Source organism: Perca flavescens, chromosome 14 (genome assembly GCF_004354835.1).
Source record: "Perca flavescens isolate YP-PL-M2 chromosome 14, PFLA_1.0, whole genome shotgun sequence".
NCBI classification, from domain to species: domain Eukaryota; kingdom Metazoa; phylum Chordata; class Actinopteri; order Perciformes; family Percidae; genus Perca; species Perca flavescens.
Genome location: NC_041344.1, coordinates 22,650,515 through 22,673,883, shown reverse-complemented (window position 1 = coordinate 22,673,883; position 23,369 = coordinate 22,650,515). Strand labels below are relative to the sequence as shown.

The 23,369-nt window shown below is 41.8% G+C and overlaps 1 protein-coding gene across 3 annotated transcripts in view; it reads right to left on the bottom strand.

Moving 5' to 3' along the window:
- The window catches only part of adgrb2 (adhesion G protein-coupled receptor B2), a 268,475-nt gene that overhangs the window by 136,528 nt on the left and 108,578 nt on the right, over positions 1 to 23,369 (bottom strand). The window contains exons 1-2 of one of the 3 annotated variants that reach the window (XM_028596717.1): positions 17,133 to 17,462; positions 13,852 to 14,755 (exon numbers count right to left, since the gene is read on the bottom strand). In XM_028596717.1, coding sequence (XP_028452518.1) covers positions 13,852 to 14,755; positions 17,133 to 17,222 — 994 coding nt within the window. In that variant the 5' untranslated portion in view covers positions 17,223 to 17,462. Of the gene's footprint in view, positions 1 to 13,851; positions 14,756 to 16,148; positions 16,296 to 17,132; positions 17,463 to 23,369 lie in introns of those variants that run through there. The other 2 variants (XM_028596718.1, XM_028596716.1) reach the window with 2 other exon arrangements.

Genomic DNA, 23,369 nt, shown 5'->3' with positions numbered 1-23,369 from the left:
AAATAAATAAACGAGGATGCTTTACCTTGTGGTAATGCAGTGTGGGTGAGACATTCTCCACGTATCAACATTTTGCTGGCTGATCAGTGGTCACTCACATGCAATGTCGGCCTGTTATTCTGTCTACACATCCCCCCCCCTCTCTCTCTCTCTCCCCAACTACTTTTCTGTGTCCCTCCCTGACAGTCTTGCTGCAGCGCTTTCAGGGACAGGGCTTGTAATTGAGGACATGCTGACGAGTGTTGATCGATACCGACGCCCAAACCGCAGCATCCGTCTGGGAGCTGTGTGTGTGTACATGCGCGTTGTGTGTATGGGCATCTGTGCGTGCATATCTGTTGGTGTATGAGCACAATGTTTTGGCACTAGAGATGGACACATCACATGACTGCTGTCATTCATTGCATTGTGCCCTTGAGGGTGTCAGCTCTCATTGCGCAGGTGTGTGTGTGTGTGTGTGTGTGTGTGTGTGATGGATTTAGACATCAGTTTATGGGGGATTATATGGACAGCTTCCACAGCTATTTTTCTCTATGAATATTTTACCATCATATAAACAAAACGCAATTTCAAGGCAGCTGTGCACATGAGAGACAGAGGGGGCAAGAGAGGAGCTGTGGCTCTGCGCCAAGTGTGTTGCCATCAACAGAAATTACAGGTCGGGATTAGAAGGGCTGGCACGGATGTAGATGCTCCCGTTAAAAAACGTACACAAAATGTAGGATCAAAAATACCTATCCAGTTCCACGGACCACATTTGAGTGAATTGTCTGCAGTGAGTGGAACAGAATGACGGATGGGGAAGGTAGGAACAACACACACACACCCACCCACCCACCAAGATACACACACACACACCCACCAAGACACACACACACACACACACACACACACACACAGTTCCCCATGTGTTTTTGCTAAACTCGTGGGGCAAGATTTCCTTGTCTTGTAATGATTTCTAAATAGGGCCTCATTGCCCAGGGATATATTTAATTGCCACCCATGTGTTTTTGGTGATGCTGATTTTGTCTTGTAATGATTTCTAAATAGGGCCTCATTGCCCAGGGATGATTTAAAAAGAGAGCGAAAGGGAGAGGCAGGGAGAGAGAGATACAGAGAGAGAAAGAGAGAGAGAAGCTAGTCCCACTTGTTTTTGAAGTAACTTTGACTTAGCAAGGGCACGAGCGACTGTCACCCAGTGGTCAGCGTTAAACATTTGTTTGTCTGTGATGTTTCAGTTTTTTTTTGTAAATTGTGCCTTCTGGAAGCAGCTGATGTCACATACGCGCGCGCACACGCACGCACGCACGCACGCGCACGCACGCGCACGCACACACACACACACACACACACACACACACACACACACACACACACACACACACACACACACACACACACACACACACACACGCCAAGCTATTGTGTTCTTCCTGCACTCACAGTAACCATTACGTCTCCCTCTCTGTTGCAAGCTTGTGCAGTGTTTCCCACACACAGACTAATGTGTGGCGGTGTGCCACACTATCAACACCGGCCGCCGCACATTGGCTATTTAAAACACGTTCCTGCTGCATTTCCTTTCCCTGCTCTCTTCCGTCTCTCGCTCACATACACAGACACACACACAGCTCCTCCCACCGTGCGGTGTTTGGCGTTTTTGGCTCCCAAGGTCGCCTTCCAGGCAGCGCGGCAATGGTTATAGTTAGGGTTACACACACATGCCGGCTCGACGCACACACCAGCGCACAAGTATGAACATCAGGCCACTTACGTAGGCTACGGCGAAAGCTCTGCGTGGAGCCTGCGCAGGACTATAAAACGGCCTTTAAGGTGAGGGTTAGCTGCCTGGAAGGCGACGTTGGAGGCTTAAAACACCATCGAGCCCACCGTGCACACAGTGTCTGTCTCCATAAAGGAGAGAAGACGGCTGGTGAAATTCACAAGTTCACGAAAGGTTGGTATCTATCTCATGAACACCTTTACACAATCACACATTCACAATCACAGATCAGACTCAAACAAGCGATTGTGCCCGCTTTAGAAAAAAAGTTAAAGAAAGTTAACTAGTCGCAAGTTTGCGGTAAAATGCAATTGGGTTGTCGAGGTCAAAACACTATATGTAGCAGCTGTGAATCAAATGACATTTTTATAAATAATGTTATGTCATTTTTTACTCTTACACTGAATGTTTGCTGCTTCAATCAAGATGATACAGGGCAACACCCCTCCGCCACAAATTGCTTTCTAATCTGTGGGAAACACTGTTGTGTGTTTTTGCCTACTTGGGTGTGTGCATGCCAATGTGCATGCCAATGTGCCTGTATGTATGTATGTATGTATGTATGTATATATATATATATATATATATATATATATATATATATATATATATATATATATATATATATATATATAAAATAATAATAATAATCTAGTATTTCATCAGGTGTCATCACTACCCAGCAAGACCCAGCCTCAGGAGGAGGACCACAGATCTTTTACTCTCTCTTACCACACTGTTCACAAACACACGGGAGGCATATGTAACACGCAGGCAAACACTTTCAAGCTCTGCTGTGGCGTGTGTGGCCTTTGTATTATGTACAGCTGCTCTTTCAATGAAGATGTGAGCGCCGCAGTGACCAGCTCCCAACAAACAAAACATCTTCATACTTCATGGCTAGGGGTGAAATCATAATAAATGTTTCTCTACAGTATGTGAAACACACAAAAAATATCTTATTGTGGTGGCTTGCATGAACAAATCTCTGAATGTGTGTCCATGTGTTTGTGCATGTTGAAATGTATCTGTGTGCGTGTGTGTGTTTGGGAAGCTTCCTTTCCTGTATTAGGATAAATAGCCCTGTCTATCATGTAAGGCTGTGTCTGGCAAACAGATTCCCCTCGCGTCAAGCCAGATGAACACAAATGAGTTCCCCAGAGGAGACATTTCAGGGGGAAGAGTGTCCCTGTGACACTTATCGTGAAGGACATCTTACGGGTAAAGAGGAAGCGTGGGTGACAGCCATAAAGTAAGCATGACTATACCGTGCATGAACCTTACATTTAAACATGTACAGACTTTGTACATTAGAGTTAAACGGACTGCAGCAACCGCATGGAAATTAATCTTGTCTTGATAATGTGATGTAAAAAATGCATTTACATAATGGCAAGCTATCTGTCATAACCCTCCCTGGTTGGAATCAATAAGCCCCTTATGTCTGCCTCAGAATGTCTCTCCTGGTGACAATACCATCAGCTCACTTCTGGAAATGGATGGAAGCAGCACCTATAGCACCTTCAGAATAGCATTAGATAACCACTGGTTGTCAACCGCTATGGCGCTTTCAGTATCATTCCACCTCAAATGTGACAGGTCCCACGCACACTCGATCACTGTACTGTACCAAGAGGTAATTATACTGTCGCTGTAAATCTTCTCGATGGCTTTGTGAGTTAGATCATCTTCTCACATGCCTGCGTGCGCACATATTGTCAGGGATGCACACATGCTTTATGATGTGCATGCTCACAGAGAAGCATGTTTGCACCGCAGAGTAACCACTGTGGGCTCAGGTGGCCAGTTGTTTGCCACATGGGTCACAAGGCCGCACTTTTCCACGCACGGTTGCATCTCTAGAGTATCTTGCATGCTATTCACCATGTTCAGAAAGGATTTTTATTTGTTTTTATATTAGTCATTTTCTAACTGTACAAGTGGATGAGCTCACACACTGATCTTTTCCTTATAGTACGCAAAAGCTCTTCTTTCATATCTGTAGCAGCTCTTTAAAGGAGGCAGAAAACCATTCACATAAGGAGTCATTTACTTCGCAGTGGCTCAGTGGATGTTTGCAACAAGATGCAACAAATCAGATCAATAGATATGGTAAATTAGAAGACTGGGTGCATTATGAGCTCAACTAAATAAATTTTAAAAAAAGTACAATGAGAAAAACTGCTGGCAGTATCATATAATTAAATATTTTAGCTTCTTCCCAGCTTGACCCTTTTGGCCAGTCATAAATAATAGGCTACATAAACTCTATAAGTCAGAAATAAATATGTTTATGTATATGTAAATATAACTATTGAGCTAAAACTAGAAAATCTGCCTTGCTAGTTTGTACTGCCCTATCATCATGTTTTATTTGAGGTAATTTAGGGTGAAATGGCAGAGTCTGGATTGTTAAAGGTAGTCTGTGGAGATTATGACCACTAGTGAAACTATGGAGCAATATTTTGATTAGCGGGTCCCCGTTTTGTTTGTATCTCCTGCTCTACTAGCTCACATATAAATGCACTATGTAACTAAAAACTCAAAAGCCTCTTCCATGTGTTCAATATCTTCTGTATTCTCCATAGTTACGTTACTCTAAGCTTCTTCCCTTGTGAACACCTCCGATCGTCACTTTTCACACACTACGCTCCTCCAACCTGCAGGGCATGAACATCATTTGGTCCGTTTCCATGTAGTTACATAGTCACTAATATGGTCATAACCACCACAGTGCCAATTACCTATTTGTGAGGGTGAAATAAAATAAACTTTTTCGCCGCGAAGGCTTGAACGGTCTTCTGGAAGACCTCCACCAGACCAGCGGGCGCTTGTTGGATTGTTATCAGCCTCAGCAGGTTAGGGAGGCGGGGAGGAAGTAGAAGGATGTCGGTCAGGGCTGCTAGCCTGGCTAAGGAAACTACCACACAATTCGCCACTGCAGAGACTCATATTCACCAACGACAGCACACAAAATGGATATATATGCTACAAATACACATGGAACTGCTGTGTGATGATTATTACCGGAGCCTGGCTGAACACACTCACTCATCCCAGACGGCAGCTAGCAGCTAAGAGGGTAGGTGAATTTAAACAATGGCTAAGTTGCTAAATGCATCTTGTAAGGTCCCTGTTCATGTTGCACAGACATTTTAATTGCATTTTGTGTCTGTTAAGAGGCACAAAGGCACTCTTTAACGTATGCCCCCATAACTGCCGTTTTAGCTGAGTGGGAGCTCTCGGCATTAGCTGCAGCAGCTCCGTGTTGCTAGCACCGATTCGGCTCGTTTTTTTTTGCTATCGGCAGTACTCATATACATATAGCAATCAAGATTAACGTAAAAATTGCCCGGAGTTCTCCTTTAATGTAAACAGAACTGTATGTTCACAAAAATATGTCTACATGGCACCTTTAAATTAAACATATACCCATGTGATGTATCTTTAAAAGCCACATTAGAGCCATTTTTGAAGCCTTGAATGCTGATGAGACAGAAATTAGTTTTTGGTGTATTTGGCTTACATTCTGCCTGTTGTGGAGTCTGTGGGCAGCCACAACAGTGCACAGCTGTTTGCCTGCGCAAAGCAGTGAAACAAAAGGATCTTTTCATTCAGGTGAACTATGAGTCACTTCCCACAAATGGTTGCCTAAATCAAAAGCACTGCTCCAAACTGCATGTCAATGCTTTGTTCACACAAAATGTCATTGTTGCCAAAACAACAATGCAGGAGTATGTGTTTGAAAATCAGCGCGCAGTGTCACAAATCATTTACATACATATAAATAAAACCACAACGACTGATATTCAGACAAAAATGTCAAAGCTGTCACAGAGATTTACATGCTCGGAGTTTGAAATTGCAAAAATGTTAAATTCTTACAGAATACGACACACGCAAGAGAGGTCGGAGCTAGTCTCAGAAGGCTCATGCAGTACTAGAGTGGTCATAGAGCAATTTGATGATAATGGAGTACGGAGATGTATTCTCTCACTCACTCACACACACACACACACACACACACACACACACACACACACACACACACACACACACACACACACACACACACACACACACACACACACACACACACACACACACACACACACACACACACACACACACCTGCAGGGATTGTATCATATGACCGTGGGCACAGGTGCACTATGGGATGCCCTTCTATTTTCTGCAGTTAATCGATCACATGAAGCCACTGGAGCTCAACTAGGAGTTACTGGGCCAGAGAGTGATACAGACGCGAGTGCGTGTGTCCGTGCGTGTGTGTGCGTGCGCGTGTGTGTGTGTGTGTGTGGTGCGGTAATACATCTCTGTACTCCATTATCATCAAATTGCTCTATGACCACTCTAGTACTGCATGAGCCTTCTGAGACTAGCTCTAAGCTCTGACCTCTCTTGCTCTGAGGCTTTTTGTCATCCATTCATTCACACACACGTCTTATGCACTCACACTCTCTCCCACACACACACACACACACACACACACACACACACACACACACACACACACACACATGAACACAGGCTCTATTTGCAGGTAAGCATGAAGAGAGTGTGGACTGGGGGGGGGGTTCTCTGGAGGTTAGCTAATTTGGCCCACTGGTGCCTTAACCACATCTCCCTCGCTTCACTTCATCTCACATGCTCACATGTCACTGCCAACTTTTGCTCTTCTAAAATATCCTGCTCACAAATCTACTCTGCCTTCACTGCTGCTCGCCTTTTGACATCATACAACATTAATCAGGTGCAGACAAAGTGATGGACCTAATTCAGAGCCAACCTTTGGTCCTTATCCTATCCCCTCTACCAGTTAAATCCTCTGGGATCTGAAAATGGTTTCGAGCAGGGGAATGGGTACTTCTATGCTGTACTGTAGTATGTATGTATTATTTATATATATATATATATATATATATATATATATATATATATATATATATATATATATATATAGGAGTGTATATATATATATATATATATATATAGTGTATAAATATATATATATTCTTTTTTTTTTACATGTGTATGGGTCTATATTTCTCCAATATTTCTCTCTTTTTTGTATTTACCTTCAAATTTTGGGGTTAATGAATGCTATTATGTGTTGAAACTAAGATTGAAAGTATCACACTTTGGAGTGAACCACACTAACTTTGCATTTGTTTATAATTATGTTGTTCGTCCTTCGTTAATCTGAAGGTATACAGCGGGACTCTTCTCTGCAGATGGCAGCAGTAGGAGGTAAAATAAGACCGTTTGTGGTACAGTAGAACATGGAGGTGTCAAGTAAGAATGCCTAAACTGCAAATGTATTTACAATCTAAACGAAAAAAAAAAAAAAACATAATTTTCCTAGTGAGGTATTGCCAGTGCAACAGGACCAAGAGGTCTATTTATTGAAAGGTACACACTATAACGTTTCCTTTATTTTGATTTATGACATTTTTAATAGCATCAGGAAGTTGGCCTGTGTTGCGTTGCTTCTGAAATACTGCCAAGGCCAGGCAGTGTACTGTATACCGATCCATACTATTCTGCAGGGATCTGTTGAGAAAACGGGAATGGATATAAATGGCAAGTGTGTATGTCTGTGAATGTGTGTGTTTGTGTGTGCGCGCGTTTGTGTGTGTGTGCATATGTGTGTATGTGTGTGTGTTTGTGTGTGTGTGCGCAGAGTAGAGAATAAAGGGGCTCAGTGCTCTCAGAGAGTGAGAGAGAGAGAGAGGGAGAGAGACATAGCTCATGAGCACAGAATACTAATCCTGTTGCTACAGACACCCTGAGCAGACCATCCACAAAAAAAAGAAATCACAGCTACTGAATTGCACGACACACAATTACGCTTTGTCGTGTGCATTTTTCACTGTGTGTGCACGTGTCGTTCGTGTTGTTGTAGTTTAGGGTTATTAAAACACCAGATTGTGCTGTACACCAGCACAGTGTGAACATAAACACTCTCTCGCCCATGCTGCTAAAGACACATACAGGAAAACACACTTCTCTCTGCTCTAATTACCACAAAGAATATTGTATTCAACGAGGGAGGGACGAGCTGCATCTGTGTGTGTGTGTGTGTGTGTGAGAGAGAGAGAGAGAGAGAGAGAGAGAGAGAGAGAGAGAGAGAGAGTGTTTGTAAGTGACGGACCACTGGCTCCTGCTAAATGCAAGGGTGATCTGGTCCCAAGAGTCCCAGCCAAATCCCAGTCCTCTCTCTAGGTTTCTCTCTTTCTATCCCCTTTCCCTCTCTTTGTCTCTCTCTGTGCTTCCTCATTTCACATAAAAAACACAACCCACACCCTATGTCTGTGCTAATGAGAATTCCCAGCCATTGCTGGGTGCGTGCGTGCGTGCGTGCGTGCGTGCGTGCGTGCGTGCGTGCGTGCGTGCGTGCGTGCGTGCGTGCGTGCGTGCGACAAGTGAGGCAGGTGTCCGGCTACAAGACCTACTTGTGGGACAATTTGACACCTGGATAATGGGCTGCATACCTGAACCAAGATAGGACAAGGAATAGGAAAACAGTGATGACGTGTGCAAACAGGTGCTCACTGAACTCAGGAGAAGAACTTTAGACAAAAAACAGCTCCTTCCTTGGAACACTTTGACCTTGTGAACTACAGCACTTTATGAAAGACTGGATGCACTTTACTAGCTCAATTTGCACTGGTTTGTTTCATTAGTTAAGTTTGTAATTGTTACATTGATTATTTTTGTTTGTGTTTTTTGTTTAGTTTTTTTGGCCTGACACAGCCTACTGTATGTCTAATTTAATAAAGCTCTTTTAAAAAAAAAAAAAAAAAAAAAAAAAAAAGAACAGGAAATCTTAGTGATTTTGATGGCAATATACTCAGACTCACACATAATAAAAATGCATAGATGCTAAAGTAAAGTGTGTTATTATGAAGATTGGAGTCAAGATTCTTTTTAGAAAACTTGGTATTGGGCTATTATAAAAAAAAAAAACAATTCCGGTTGTTTTAGTTGATAAATAGCCCTATTCCACTAACTGTGAGTCAGTAAAAATGAAGGGAAAGAGAAAGAAAAACACTGCAGTAAAAAATAAGTCTGGCTGCCATTGCACTGCTGCATCTGAAACACTGCTGGTGGACATTACGACCGTGACCTGAATGTGTCGTGACCGCATAGAGCCAGATTGGACATACTGTATATTGGAGGCAGTGGACACTGCTTTCAGCCACTTAACTCCTGACTCTTCAGGTTGCACCTTGCTTGCATGGCATAACCAAAGAAAGATAAACACAACAGTGCTTCACATTGTAGCAGCAAGTCCAGTATCACTCCAAACCAGGCTGCTTTACAGTGCATTCTCATGCAAATACACTTACCAAGCAGTGTCTGCAATTACTTTAAAGGAGACATATCATGCTTATTTTCAGGTTCATACTTGTGTTTTTGGGGTTTCTACTAGACCATGTTTACATGATTTAATGTAAAAAATAAATAAACCATTATTTTTCTCATACTGTCTGTCCTGAATATACAGTATATATTCACTCTCTGTCCTAAACGCTCGGTTTTAGCACCTGTCTCTTTAAAACCCCGAAACGAAATGCCTTTGTCATGTTACGTTTAAAGAACAATAAGTTAGCAGGAGTGAGAAACACGAGGAATTGTGTGGTCTTCAGATCAAGTAGCTAACGTTACATACCGAGTAACGTTAGTACGGGGGAGTGACAGGCTGCGGCAGGAAGATGGGAAATAGTTTTAACATGGGGTGACCAAACGTCATCTTTTGCCCAGACATGTCAACTTTTTACCTACTGTCCGGGGGGACAGTCTCAATCCGTCCAATAGTCATGAAATAGAAATTTCCGTCTTGCCCAAATTGGTGGAATGGATGACCGAACTACCGACTGACGTTGTCATCTCTAGAGCCATGAATGGCTAAAACTGCAAGGCCACGGATGACTTCAGGCCCTTTTTAATCTTGTTTTATTGTGACTTTAACTTTTCCTCCATTTTTTTTCTATGTATGTGCTTTTATAGGTATTTATATGGAGGTTACCTGCATTCATTCATGTTACTCTTTTGTAGTATGACCTTGTGGGATAGTTCCATCATACTGTACAGCACATACACTCTGGCTTTACACACATTTACAAAGACATTTTCCAGGTATAAACCTTTAACTTAAGGAAGGTATTTACTACTGGATGTGAATATTATCCAATACTACACACTGTTCAGTTGAGGATTAACCCTGCTGCTTATAACTTGAACCATATTTGGTCATTTGGTTTTTGAAAGCACACAGCTTCCATCCAATCAATGTGGACAAAAAAGGTTATGCAGTGCTTGGAGCTCAGCTTAGACTTTTTTGTGCCCTAGACAACGTGCACAGCAAGCTTCACTGCCAGATTTTCTAATTTTATTTCAAATTATATTTCTGTTATAATAGCTGCATGTGTTCAAACAGTAAAGGTAATTGTTCTGTCAAAACACAAACAGTCAGGCAGAGCAGTTTGGTTGGAAACCAACCACCAGCTGAATTTGATGTTACTGGCTTATTTTGGCTGAAAGAAAATCAAGGTTTTTGTAGAGGGAGGGAAGAATTGCTATAAGAAGTGGTATATTTGTTTTTGTGTCAAACACATTGCATGTCAGTTATGATGGGAGTCCGTGTTAGGACTCTTGAAGGGGGGTGTGGGGTGTGCTGTTGACTGACACGAGAACCAGGGGATCTGGTTGGGTTTTTTTTTTTAATAGCAGACCTGACATTAATGAATGCGTAAGTGCATGATTATATGTGGTTTCTAAGACTTGCATCATGAGCAGGGAAGTTATAAAAATATGAAGCATTTGGCCATAATGCTCTAGTTCATGGATGTGCTGCATGTTGGCCTTTCTGTTGATCTATGTAGGAATTACATTTTATGTGATAAACTTATATAGAGTAAAATGGTCAGTTTGTCCAATACAAAGGACTTCTTTAGCCTTATAAGGACAATTCTCAGCACAGTTTTTATCATCCTATTGTGATTTTGGCTGTGATGGACAATAGTCTATTATACTGACTGACCTTCACTAAGCCCATTGTATTATTCCTGTATCGGCAAAACCCTCAGCAGGGTTTGCTGCCTGAAGCTGAGAAGGTTCTTATAGGATACTGAATCTTTGTTATCGGTACGACAGTTACGACAGAACCGGATAATACTTTGCATGGTATTAGGTGACCTAAAGGGACAGCATTTCTCTGTGCTGGTGGAATTGGTAAATGATGAATGGTATTTAGTGCAGATGCCCATTTGTCCTTCATCCTCCCAGTTAGAGGAGAAATAAGTCATTTTTTAAAACATTCTAATGAAGATTTGCCCTATGGAGTGGACTGTGACATTATATTTTCAATCCATATGTATTTGTTTTTTTAAATTTTAGCCAGAGAGGTCCTGGGTCTTTGTCCATCCAATATATAAATGTATTACCGTATGACACTGAGCAGATTTGAATATCTGTGTAAAACACGGTTACAAATAATGTCTCATTTCCATATAAATTGGGTAATAAGGGCCAATGCAAGTTGCATTATAAAACAAGTTTTCTGTTTCTTTCCTACTTATTTTTTAATTAGTGAAGGTATCTACCCCTGTTTGTATATAGCACATACGTGTGTGTTCATGTATCTGTCTTTACAACATCAATGTGAAGCATTAATAAAGTATGTATCAGTTTAACAATAACCAGCCACATACAGTGCAGGCACAAGAATGGACAAATGATTGCAATTGACCTCCTGCTCGTGTCTCTGTGGCTTTGGTGTGATCAAATGTAAAAATGGTTAGCCTCTGCGTCGAGCAAAAAAAAAAAAAAAAAAAAAGTGAAGTGCCACCTGCAAATCAATGACAGTCTCTCAAGCTCCTTGGCCTTAGAAAACTAAATGTGCTTTGTTAAAGCACATCCACAGACATTCCAGAATATACAACAAGTGCAGTTTGTTCAATACTTACAAACTACTAAATCAACATAAGCAAAAAAATACTTTCGTTCCTTGTTGCAGGAAGTTTTATTTTTTCTAATTGAAAACTCAATAGGTACATTCATTGCAAAGGGTGAAAAAAAAAAGGTTTATATAGCGCTTTTATCCAAAGAGCTTTACAATTTACCATTCATGCACATGCATGCACGCGCGCGCACACACACACACACACACACACACACACACACACACACACACACACACACACACACACACACACACACACACACACACACACGGTGCTGGTCATGCCCATGTCCATGCCCTTCAATATTGGTAAATCACTTAAAATAGGGTTCAGTATATGTGTCATTATGATAATGTCAAGTCAATAACGTTGCATGTGCAAGATTTTTTATTTTCTGTTCTCTTATCTGCATTGTAAATGAAGAGCCACAGAAAGTCAAAACATGAGAAACAGATTTCAAGATGGAGACGTGAAGGGACAGAGAGCAAGAATTTCAGCTTTGTTTCTGACTCGGCGAGGGTGTCAGTGTTTGTCTTTTAGTGGATAGAGAAAGGCAACAGGAGAGAGGCAAGCTTCTGGCTCTCACTCTGACAACGTGATGTTGGCTTATAGTAATTCTGCTATTTTAGGGTAATTAGGACATAGGGGAATTGTTTGGAAGAAAACAGTCTTCTGCACACAAAGGCTTGCCCACATTTCGTCATGCTATCCTCTCATCAAGGGCTCTCGGCAGTACAGCCGTATTAATGAGTGGTGTGCGATTCCTCATAGAGTGACCGAGTGCTAACCAATACGTATGCAACATCAGTGTCTTTGAGGTGAGATGGCTTTAGGCTACTGGCACAAGTTTAGCATCACCCCGACATTTGGCATCAATTTATTGAGCGCCGCTATTTGTTGGGCTTTTGTCTCAACCAACAGTGCATCAGTCCTCCTACGCCATGTCTCTTCCTCTGTCACTCCCTTTTTCCTTCTCATTCTCCCTCTCTGAGTAGATTAGATGATACTCCCCCTTGCTGATTGAATCCAGAGAACCATAACCTTCCCGTCAGCAAGGTAAGACACCCTAGAGCTCCCAGTATGAGTGTTAGTTTGTTGCTAAAGGCTTGGAATAAGAATAACAGGGTTCTAATTAGTACTGTTCACTCTGCAAACATGCCTATAATCCGCCCCAAGGAAAATGATTACAGTATGTAATTCTGTGAACTATAACACAAACTACAATGTCTCTCTGTATATCTACGTTTCACTTCCACATTAGTCTAATTGAATTATTTAAAAGAAAATACTCTGGTGGCAGTGATGAACTAAAACGGATAAGAAAGCTTTAGTACAAACACTCGTCCATCTCTGTATGGATAACCGCTTATCCATGTCGCTTACAGGCAAACACACAATCCAACACACACAGATTTCTGCAGATGCACACATGCATACATATTTCTATGTGTGGGAAGGGATTGTCTGCTTTGTGCTCAATTCATTGATGTATGAATGACCATGTGCACGTGTGTGTGTGCATGGGTGTCAAATCTGATCTTGTCCTAACATTGTCAACAGATGGTTTCACACACACACACACACACACACACACACACACACACACACACACACACACACACACACACACACACACACACACACAGTGCAGCATGGAAACTTAAGTCCTAGGAGCCACACCTCCTGACCACATGGGGGAAATCTCTAAAATATACATCAGAAGGCTGGATTTCTGACAGCCATTTATAAATCTTTTTGATGGAAGGTTTAAAGGGCCCCCTTTGAACTGCTTCGATTTTTAATTAAAGGCCAACAAACAAAAATTCAAATAATAAATTCTCTGTTAAGCAGTGGCATGTGGCACCCTAAGGAGGTATCAAAAGCCAGGATAAAAAGGCAAACTTGTTTCGTCTTATTTGCTTCTGCAATATCAACAATTGTTATATACCTTAACTGAATACATGGTTTTGACAATGTAACATAGTGTGTGCCTTGTAAATTTGTGTTATAGGATGTTGCGTTACAGGGCATGAATAATATGCTGAGTGCAGAGAAGTGTGCTAATGTTTAACATAATCCTACCTTGTCGAACATCTCTGGGTGCTATGGCGATTGCTTCATTGGAATGCAGCTCAGTGACGCAGCAGTCATCGGGAACGAGCGAACCATTGCTGAAACTGTGGGGCGTCTCTGGGAGCAACGGAACCGGTGGTGCCATGATGTTGTGGTTTGGACAGATACATCCCGTCTGGGTCATCCCACAACCATCTCCGTCAGAATCCTCCTGGTCTCCATTGTGCCCTGTGCGTAAACACTCCTCAAACCATCGGCACAGCACGCCGCAGGTAAACTGACTGGAGTTCTCGTTGTTAATGAGTAACACCTCTACCAGTCTCAGCTCCAGCAATTCCTTAGAAACCTGAGGCTCATCCGCAGCTGGGTGTCTCGCTAAACATAGTTGGACGAAGTTCTTATCAAACTGTAGGAAGGAGTACGGTCCCTCTGTGTTGGATTGGCTGCCACAAAGATCAATGACTTCCTGATCCCTGGCAGCAGCGGTCTGTAAGTGAAGGGGACAGCTTTGATTGGCCAGGTGGTGGTCAAGGGAGAGGAGCATGGGGGAGTGTGTCCGGCAGATGATAGGGTGGCGGGTGAAGCGGAGGTAGAGGGAGTACTTGGTGGGATCGGGGTTTTCCAGGGACCAGGAACAGCCCGGCGCCCGGGAGGGAAATAGCTCCCTTAGGGAGAAAGAGCCGTAGAGCACCCCAGCTACAAGGCTGGAGCATGGCGAGGAGACGGGCGAGGGGGACCCCTCTGCCCCGGTGATGGGGACGCCGTCGGCAGCCCCACGGGCAGCCTCAGCCAGGGCAGAGAGAGGAGCTAGAGCGAGGGCAGACAAGGCAGCCAGGGCCCCAGCCACAGCCAGGAGAGAGGACAGCACAGACAGACACACCCCACCAGCAGTGTTCATCCTATGACATTCGTCCTGCAGGGGAAGAGAGAAGAGAGGGGGATGGGGAGAGATTGGGGATGTACATTAGAAAACATCAGGAAATATCTTTAAACACAACCTGCGAAAACCACGGACAAAAGAAGAACTTAACAATATTTCTGTTGACCAAAGAAGCATGTCTGGTTGGAAATATAGACAGGTTTCTGCCTTTGCCTCAGAGTATAACATAACCAAGTTTATGGCAGCAGTTTTTCTTCAAAACGCACACTTACACATGCACTGCCAAAAACAGAAACCCATCCCTGCTGGGCTGATTAAAAGGGTTGATGACTTGGCTTTTGAGACATGCACTGTGGGGCCTGCTCTACCCTTTCCTGCTGATATGCGCATGCACGCACACACACACGCACACACACACACACACACACACACACACACACACACACACACACACACGCACGCACGCACGCCTGCTGAGCAGCTCCCCCAAGGCTCTGGCAAACTATTACCATCACCGACACAGTAAGGGTTCCCCGACAGCCTGATTTTGACTCACACAATACACACACACTCCTGACAACAACAAAAAAAACAGTGTTTTTTTTGTTGCTTGAAACTACTTCAATACCCACTACATTTTTGTTTGCCGTTTGTGTCTGCTCCCTCACCTGAGAGTTTCAAGTGGTTTTGCATAAATGCGGTTTGAGTAGGATGTGTGGGAGAAGGGAAATGTTCGCACCACTCTACCTGTAACCTTATGGCATGATACCCAGACAACTGAAATTCAACAAATGCTTCCTTGCAACACATCCTTTTGACAAAGAGATGCAACTAAAACACAAAACAAGAAGCTTCCAGTTACAAATAACTTTGTTTGTCAAAGAAAATATTGCAAAAACACAATAGTTGAGTAATTGTATGGAGGGCTATGATCTGATGTGATCTGATATGATAGGAAAGAAAGCCAAAGACGCACAGGAGGAATATGACAGAGGTTCATCTCCTTCCATTGATTGTACATTACACACATTACATTACATTGCGTGCCAAAGTGTGCTTCTCTATAGATAAAAATGGCTCAATACTGACAGTGTCACTCACAGTGTGCCTATATCATGTATATTATAGTTATCACAGCCTGGTTGTAGCTATCTCTGTTTCTTCTGTGGTTTTGAAGCTGTAATGTAAAGTTATCGAACCAAAAAAACAATGCAGGACCAGTTTGTGTTCTTTGAAAAACATAATACATTTAGCCATGACAGCTACTTGTTGTGTACAAGCTGGCTATATCAATATATACGTGCAGTTTAGTGTCTCTAATTATTTTCCAAAAAGTGAGTGTCACAATTTATGAGGGTCTTATTTGAGACAGGTTAGTTTATTATTTTCCAAAAAAGTGAGTGTTACAAATGATGAAAAAAAATACTTCATTCTGTTTCGCCACAAGAACTCTGCCACCTGAAGCCATATCCCCCTTCCCAGACGCATCAGTCGCGCTTGGTGACGGCCAGCGGTGCACTCCATCGCATTCGCGATTAGGCGACGTCTCGCCAGCCACTCCAAAGTCGCTGTCGGTGTGGCGAGTTCGGGAATTAGCGTCGTTAAATTCCACTCATCCCCCTTAATTAGATCGTCATTGAGGACCTCGCAATTTTCCACAATCGTTTCCGAACAACGGGGTCGCCCTGCCATTGTTTCGCTTGTAAATGATGCACATTTGCAGCAACATTGATTAAAACACCTGTTAAACAGCACAAGTGGTTTACCAGGTTCATAATTAATTAAGGACATTGTATGGGGAATTTGTGACACTAAACTGCACGTATACCATCAAGGTATCAAACTGAATTAAATTTCACGCAAGCGTGTGGGAAATGCCCTTCATAAAATGTTTACAAAAAAGATGTTAGACAGTGAAATATAGCTATAGCGTTTCAATTTGCATTGTGCTCCCACTAGCTAGCTAACAATGCGGGCAACAATGGTGGAATGTGTTAACCTGGTTAACACCAGACCCTTCTCAGCTGCAGAGCAAATCTCAAATTTGCCGGAAGTTCGTCAGGGTTTACCCAGGCTAGGAATGTGTGGCTGCTAGCGCTTTTTTTATTCTTCCCATTTTACTGGTATGGCATGGACGTCAATGTGGCAATATAGGAGTTGCAATACAACGTAAAGTTACTACATTCAAACTAACATACTGTAAGTAGTGACTGGTATCCATTACATGTAGTGCTAACTTAGTGTCCCAGCTAGCTAGCTAGCTATATCTAGACATGCTAAAAAGTTGCTAAGCTATTGTGCCTACACTGTACAGCTTTGAAGTAGACAAGAGGTTTCGGTTATATTAACGAAAATGTGGAAGCAAATAAAATAGACATTCCACTTTTCTTCACAATAGTGCTAAACTCACCTGCACCCAGCAAGAGCACACCAATTTCTCCTGGTCTTGCCTAATCAAATTGGTCCGCCTGGTAGCTATAGCACCAAGGTTACTAAACATGTGACACAGCCTCTATATGAAGCATGTTTGTGCTTTTAGAGCAAGAACTCCACTTCCCTAAGACCTAGGTTAATGAAACAGCAGTAGCCTGTACTACACAGAAGTCTGTTGATGCTCTCCAGCATTGGACGCGTAGTTCACAGGGTCTAGGTAAGAGGCTAGGAACTGTGCTTGGCTCACCAAGTCAAGAGGTGACCCCGCATAAGTTGGACAGTAAGAGGCACTTGGGCTTATAAGAGGTTGCAGTGCACTTAATAAGAGCAGTAGAAACACATGAAAGGCAGACAGAGAGGGCGATACAACGCAGGAGAGATCATGGAGGAGATGATTGATGTTGGAGTGAGCAAAGCATTATTGCAATTATACTGGAAATGTAAAAATAGGCGCAAAATTGGCATCATTCACCATGAAAAATAAACAATCACAATCACCAGCTTTTAGGCATTATGCTTATGCCAACAATGCAGAAAATGTTACTGCCATGCTCAAGGATTATTTACTTACATTAATTTGGTTGGAATACTCCAGGGACTGCACAAAAAAAAAAAAACACATACTCTATACTACTGTATATTAGACCACACTAGTCCCTTACACTTATCAGGCCGTGTTTACTTTAGGAGAGGAGAGGTTGGTGGTAGTAGTGCGTAGTAACCATAGCAACACCTTATGTTCTGACCTGGACATGTATTTTTCTAGTTTCTGATGTTTCTCCTGCTTTTCTTTTTCTGTCACTGGGTGTTCCTACACAGGATTCTCACCTGCTGATTTTTCACACGGCAAATATGACATGAAAGGTTTTTAAACAGTGTTGGCTCTGGCTGCTGTGACATTTTGACAAATGAGTGGCACAGTAGGGAAGGGTAATGTAGCATATTTTGAAATATGCTCAAGGACATCATGCTGTCTGGCATATGATGGAGTTATAGACTATGCCACTTTAACCAGTCAGACTTTCAAACAAATATGCTGTGATATAACATCTATACAGCCAGTGACACTTGTCCCGCTAACAATGTGTCACTGAACTGTTGAATCCAGGAATTCACTATGATTGTAATGCAATATGAATCTATAGTAAAGAATAGGACGAATTATAAATAGCATGACTATGCTTTAAGAACAATTTTGTATTTTTTAATTTAGACTATACAAAGAATAGAAGTTTATCTAGTCACAGACCCATCACAAGTGAAGATAAATAGCATTATAGACCAAACCATGCATAGGTAAAACCTTGCGCACATTTAACGGATGAGAAGAAGTCAGAAGCGTTAAGCAAATTGTTTTTGGGACAATGAACAATGAATATTCATAGACCCACAGTCTGTGCAAGAGTAGGCCCTAAAGTGCTGTCTTCATGAGGCCATTCTGTCCCACTTCACTCTAAAACAGCACTTTACTGTGGGCAACCATAAATATTAATTAGCTTTGATGTCTTCCTTCCCCCTTCCACCTTGACATTAATGTTATCACCAAGGATAGCAAAATATGTATATCCCTCACTCCCTGCCTCTCTTTCCTCTCAGCTCCGTCTTCATTCTTTTATGCAATGAAGTGACAATGTGGCTCACCTCATTGTTGTCCTCACTCTAAAACTCATCTAAAAAGAGAACAGTGCTGTGAACTAACTAATAGCACAGCACGGAAAGTATCACTGTCCCAGTGGTGGGAGAAGTATTCAGATCCTTTGCTTAAGTAAAAGTTCTAATACCACACTATAAAAATACTCTGTTACAAGTAAAAGTCTTGCATTAAAAATTTTACTTATAAAAAGGTCCCATGGCATGAAAATTTCACTTTTTTTTAACATTAATATGCGTTCCCCCAGCTTGCCTATGGTCCCCCAGTGGCTAGAAATGGCGATAGGTGTAAACCGAGCCCTGGGTATTCTGCTCTGCCTTTGAGAAAATGAAAGCTCAGATGGGCCGATCTGGAATCTTGCTCCTTATGAGGTCATAAGGAGACATCATGGCTTGCAAACAAGCAAAATGGCAGTTGGTCAAGGCCACACCCCCACCCTCCACATGCCCCCCCTCCTCAATAGCTACAGACACAGAAATGGCACATCCTAAGGAAAGCTCATTGTGGGACTGGCTCTAGAGAGTTGGCTCTGTATTTCTGCACCAAGACTGAATTTCAGGAAAGAGACTTCAGATAAAGTATTAGGGGACCACTGAGGCCTATATAAAAGCATCCAAAAAGTAGCATGTCATGGGACCTTTAAGTAAAAGTACGTAAGTATCGTTTAGGCCTAAATATTGTTGGGCAGTTTGATTTGTAATAAAACATCGTATTTTGTGTTTTGTGTGCAAAAATCTTAATTTAGTAACTAAAGCTGTCAGATTTAATGTAGTGGAGAAAAACAAGCATTATTTCCCTTTGCAATGTAGTGGATTAGAAGGAAATAGTGGCATGAAAAGAAAAGAGTCAAGTAAAGTACAAGTACCTCAAATTTGTAGTTAAATACAGTACTTGATTAAATGTAGTTATATTCCGCCACTGCATTGCCCCAAATAAGGGATAATTTCACAAAATATCCATGATTCCTTTTATAGCATCACTTTTAATGTCTGCTATAGATGTACATGTACAGAAGAAACTTTGTAAAACTTTGTTGCAAGTCCAAACAGGAAGTTCGCTTGCAATTATTCAGCATTCGAACAGACTCTGGGATAAAATAATGTTTATGTTTGTTTCTCCTCACACATTGGGACCCTCTACATTCTCCCTGATGGTAAAAGCAAATGGGAACTATCACCAATTATATTATTATCCATCTGCATGTCTCTGGAAGCCCCACAGTCTTGGTACACATGCTGGAAAAGCTTCATTTCTAACTGCATTGAAATGCCACTGTAAAGTGCTATGAAACCACAAACAGACGCACTCGGGAAGGACTGAATTAGAAATACCCACCGACTATGTTTAAGGACGTCATCCGTGGAAGAGAATAAATGCACTGCTGAACTCACACTGTTAACTGCTGCTACTAATCAGATCACTGTCATTTTTGCCTTGTAATTTTCAATTGCTCTTGCAAAGTTTCTATTTTTACTTCTATTTTTATTTATTCACCTAATTTATTTTGAACCTTCTCTATTTATCTGAACTTACTCCTGTCCCTGTGCTGCTGCAACAATCAGATTTGCCCTGTGGGAGATCAATAAAATCTTATCCCAATCATAATGTGAATAAAGTAGTTTGTGAAAAAAAAAAATAATACACACTTAGCAATGGAACAAAGTCAGTATTAACACAAAATGTCACCATTACTTAAGAATCATTAGAAATTAGACTTGTCAGCTCAGACTTTTCCCACAGAGGCAACATGTATAACTAATGAATATAGTGGTCCTGAGGTTGTCATTGGGGAAGCTTCAAGCCTCATCCCTTTCAGCTTGTGTAGTGAGTACATGAAAGGCTGCTTATCACATTCTCCAATATACAGCAGGCATTTCTGCTTACTCACACAGTAAAATTGTAAAAAGTTGTCCAGACCAGCATCCGCAGCACACACATTCATTCCAGTGAGACCACTACGCTGGCACAGTCAGGATCCTGATTCAGAGTGCGACGGCAAAAAAGTCAAAACAGCTAAACCTGGGGCGGCCTCTAGCTCACCCAGTAAGAGCATTCGCCCAGTGTTGGCCGAGTCCTGCAGCGGCGCAGGGTTCGAATCCAAACTTGCTGCCCTTTGCTGAGTATCATCCCCCATCTCTCTCCCCCTTTCAATTCTATCCACTGTCACTTCATAATAAAGGGAAAAAGCCCCAAAAAAAATCTTAAAAAAAGAAAAGCTAGCTGGTGGCCTGGAGGTTTAAGGCACTAAAAGTAACCACAACATCATTTTCTGTTAGCTTTTCACTAGAAACTTTCTAATGGGGCGGTTCTGACTCAGCAGGTAATGTGGGTTCTCTATTAAGAGAGTTGTTAGTTTGATCCCCAGCTCCTCCTGTCCACATGCCAATGCGTTCTTGAGCCAGACACTGAAAACCTGGCTCAACTTTTGTAGTAACAGAATACAACATCGATAAAATGATTGCAGCAGTGGTAACTTTAGAATTACCTTAGAATAGTAGAATTATGTCTCTTAGTATTGTAAACTGCTTATAAGTGTTTTGCCATGTGATAAGCTTTCAAACTCATGCATCATTAGCTTAAACCTGCCTTCCTGATCCCATTTCATGGTCTCAATGGTACCTGAACCAATATGCCCCAGCCAACTTAGCCCAGTGTGTTTTTGTTATATGCAATTTCATTATTTGGCAGCTGTACAGAACAAACAGATTTAAAGTGCACTGGCTATCTTGCATACCCACTTGTCATTTTGGCTGTATGAAATGCCAGCGGCAAAGAGAGCATACAGTACTAGATTAGAGAATATTAGTAATCATACAGTGATATTAAAGAAAATGCTTATGGCACTGCTTTACCAAGAGTGGTCATTATTTAAGAATGGACTGTATGGGGTTAGACTCTTTCCATGAGTAGCTTTTCATGCACTGAAACAACAGTATTTTCCAGTTAACTTTCTTGTTCTGGTGGAATAATAGAGTGGAATTGGTTGTGGGCAACAAACTTAACAGTATCCCTGGGTAGGGTGCTTCTGTTTTGGGAAATTAATTTTGGGAGCGATGCATGGAGAATCATGACAGCCCGGCTTATCTCCTTCTCTTTCCCCCTATCCGTCTCTTAGTGTCGACATCTAAGTGCGCTGTGGTAGAGAATGGCATTGTCTTATTTATTGATGTGGAGTATCGCTCTCATTTGCGGGCCTCAGCGGAGATCAGCATGTGGTCCTTGTACGTACGAACACACATACACACACACACACACGAATGCTAACTCAAAATGCAAGACTGTATCCTGGCGTCAAGGAGTTTCTTTCTAGTACTGATTATGGAGTCATGAAATGTTCCTCTCTCTGCCTTCCAGCATAAAATCCTCATCTTTGCCCTTTGTCATCTTTGGCTTCACCCCCCTTGGAAATCTCAGCCTTTCTCTAAGTCAAACTTGATTTATTTGCCCACATCTACACGCATCAATGTGTGCTCCGTCTTTCATCTCGATAACATCTTTTGGCTGTAAACTAGTACGAAGAACCAATGTTGTTCAACTAATTTAGCCCGGCTGACATTTTAGAAGTCAGTATTCTGTTTGTCCTTTTATCAAGCCCACTCCAGCGCGCCATCAAGTCAGTGCTTTTAACTTTGCCTTATCAGTTATTCACAAATGGCAGACAAGCTGAGAGGATATCGTGCTGTGAAAAGAGACGGCAGTACTAAGCCCCTCAATCACAGCAAAGGCCAGTTTGTCTTCCGGGTATGGCATATGCTACACACATACACACAAAAAAAACACCCATGCACTCATACATATTCATACGTTCACATCCACTTGACATGTGTGCAGATGGAAGAACAAAGTAAAAATCATAAGTTTGTGATGAGTAGGGAATTCATTATGTATTATTAAAATCAGGTAGAGGTGTGGGTCAACAGATGACATACAAGTGTTTTAAAGGAGAAAAAAAAAATCAACTGTATGACACTAACAGTTTTCAAGACATGTGATGGAGGGTTGGGATATCATTGTCCAGTTTGAATGCAGAAACAATCAGCCACAATAGTCCAGAATACAATGGCGACACAGTTCAATCTTTGTGGCTTTGTCTGTGAAATATACTGCCGTCTTTGATGGGTTCTATGGTATGTTACAGTATGTTATCAATAAACCGGGCAGAACAAAAAAGCATGGAACTTTTTTTTTTCTTATTTATTTAAGGACAATGCACATTTAATGAACATGTACAGCAGTACACGTAAAAGTGCCAGATTATAGCTCAAAGGCTAATTTCCATCTGTAGTTCCATTTGGCAGATATAAATTACAATAACAGGACATAAGATAAACACTATTAACATTTGGTATATAAAACAGGATAAAACAGGACGAAAGAGAAAAACAAAAACAAAAAAAAAACAAGACAGATTATTAATAATTGTTAAAACAGAGACACAACATACATATGCTTCACTAAGCTAATACGGTACAGCATACAAGTAGGGGTGACCCATACTTGGTTAGTTCTAAGACAAAATATATACAGTAATAACAAACAAGACAGGCCACAGTGCAGCATGTG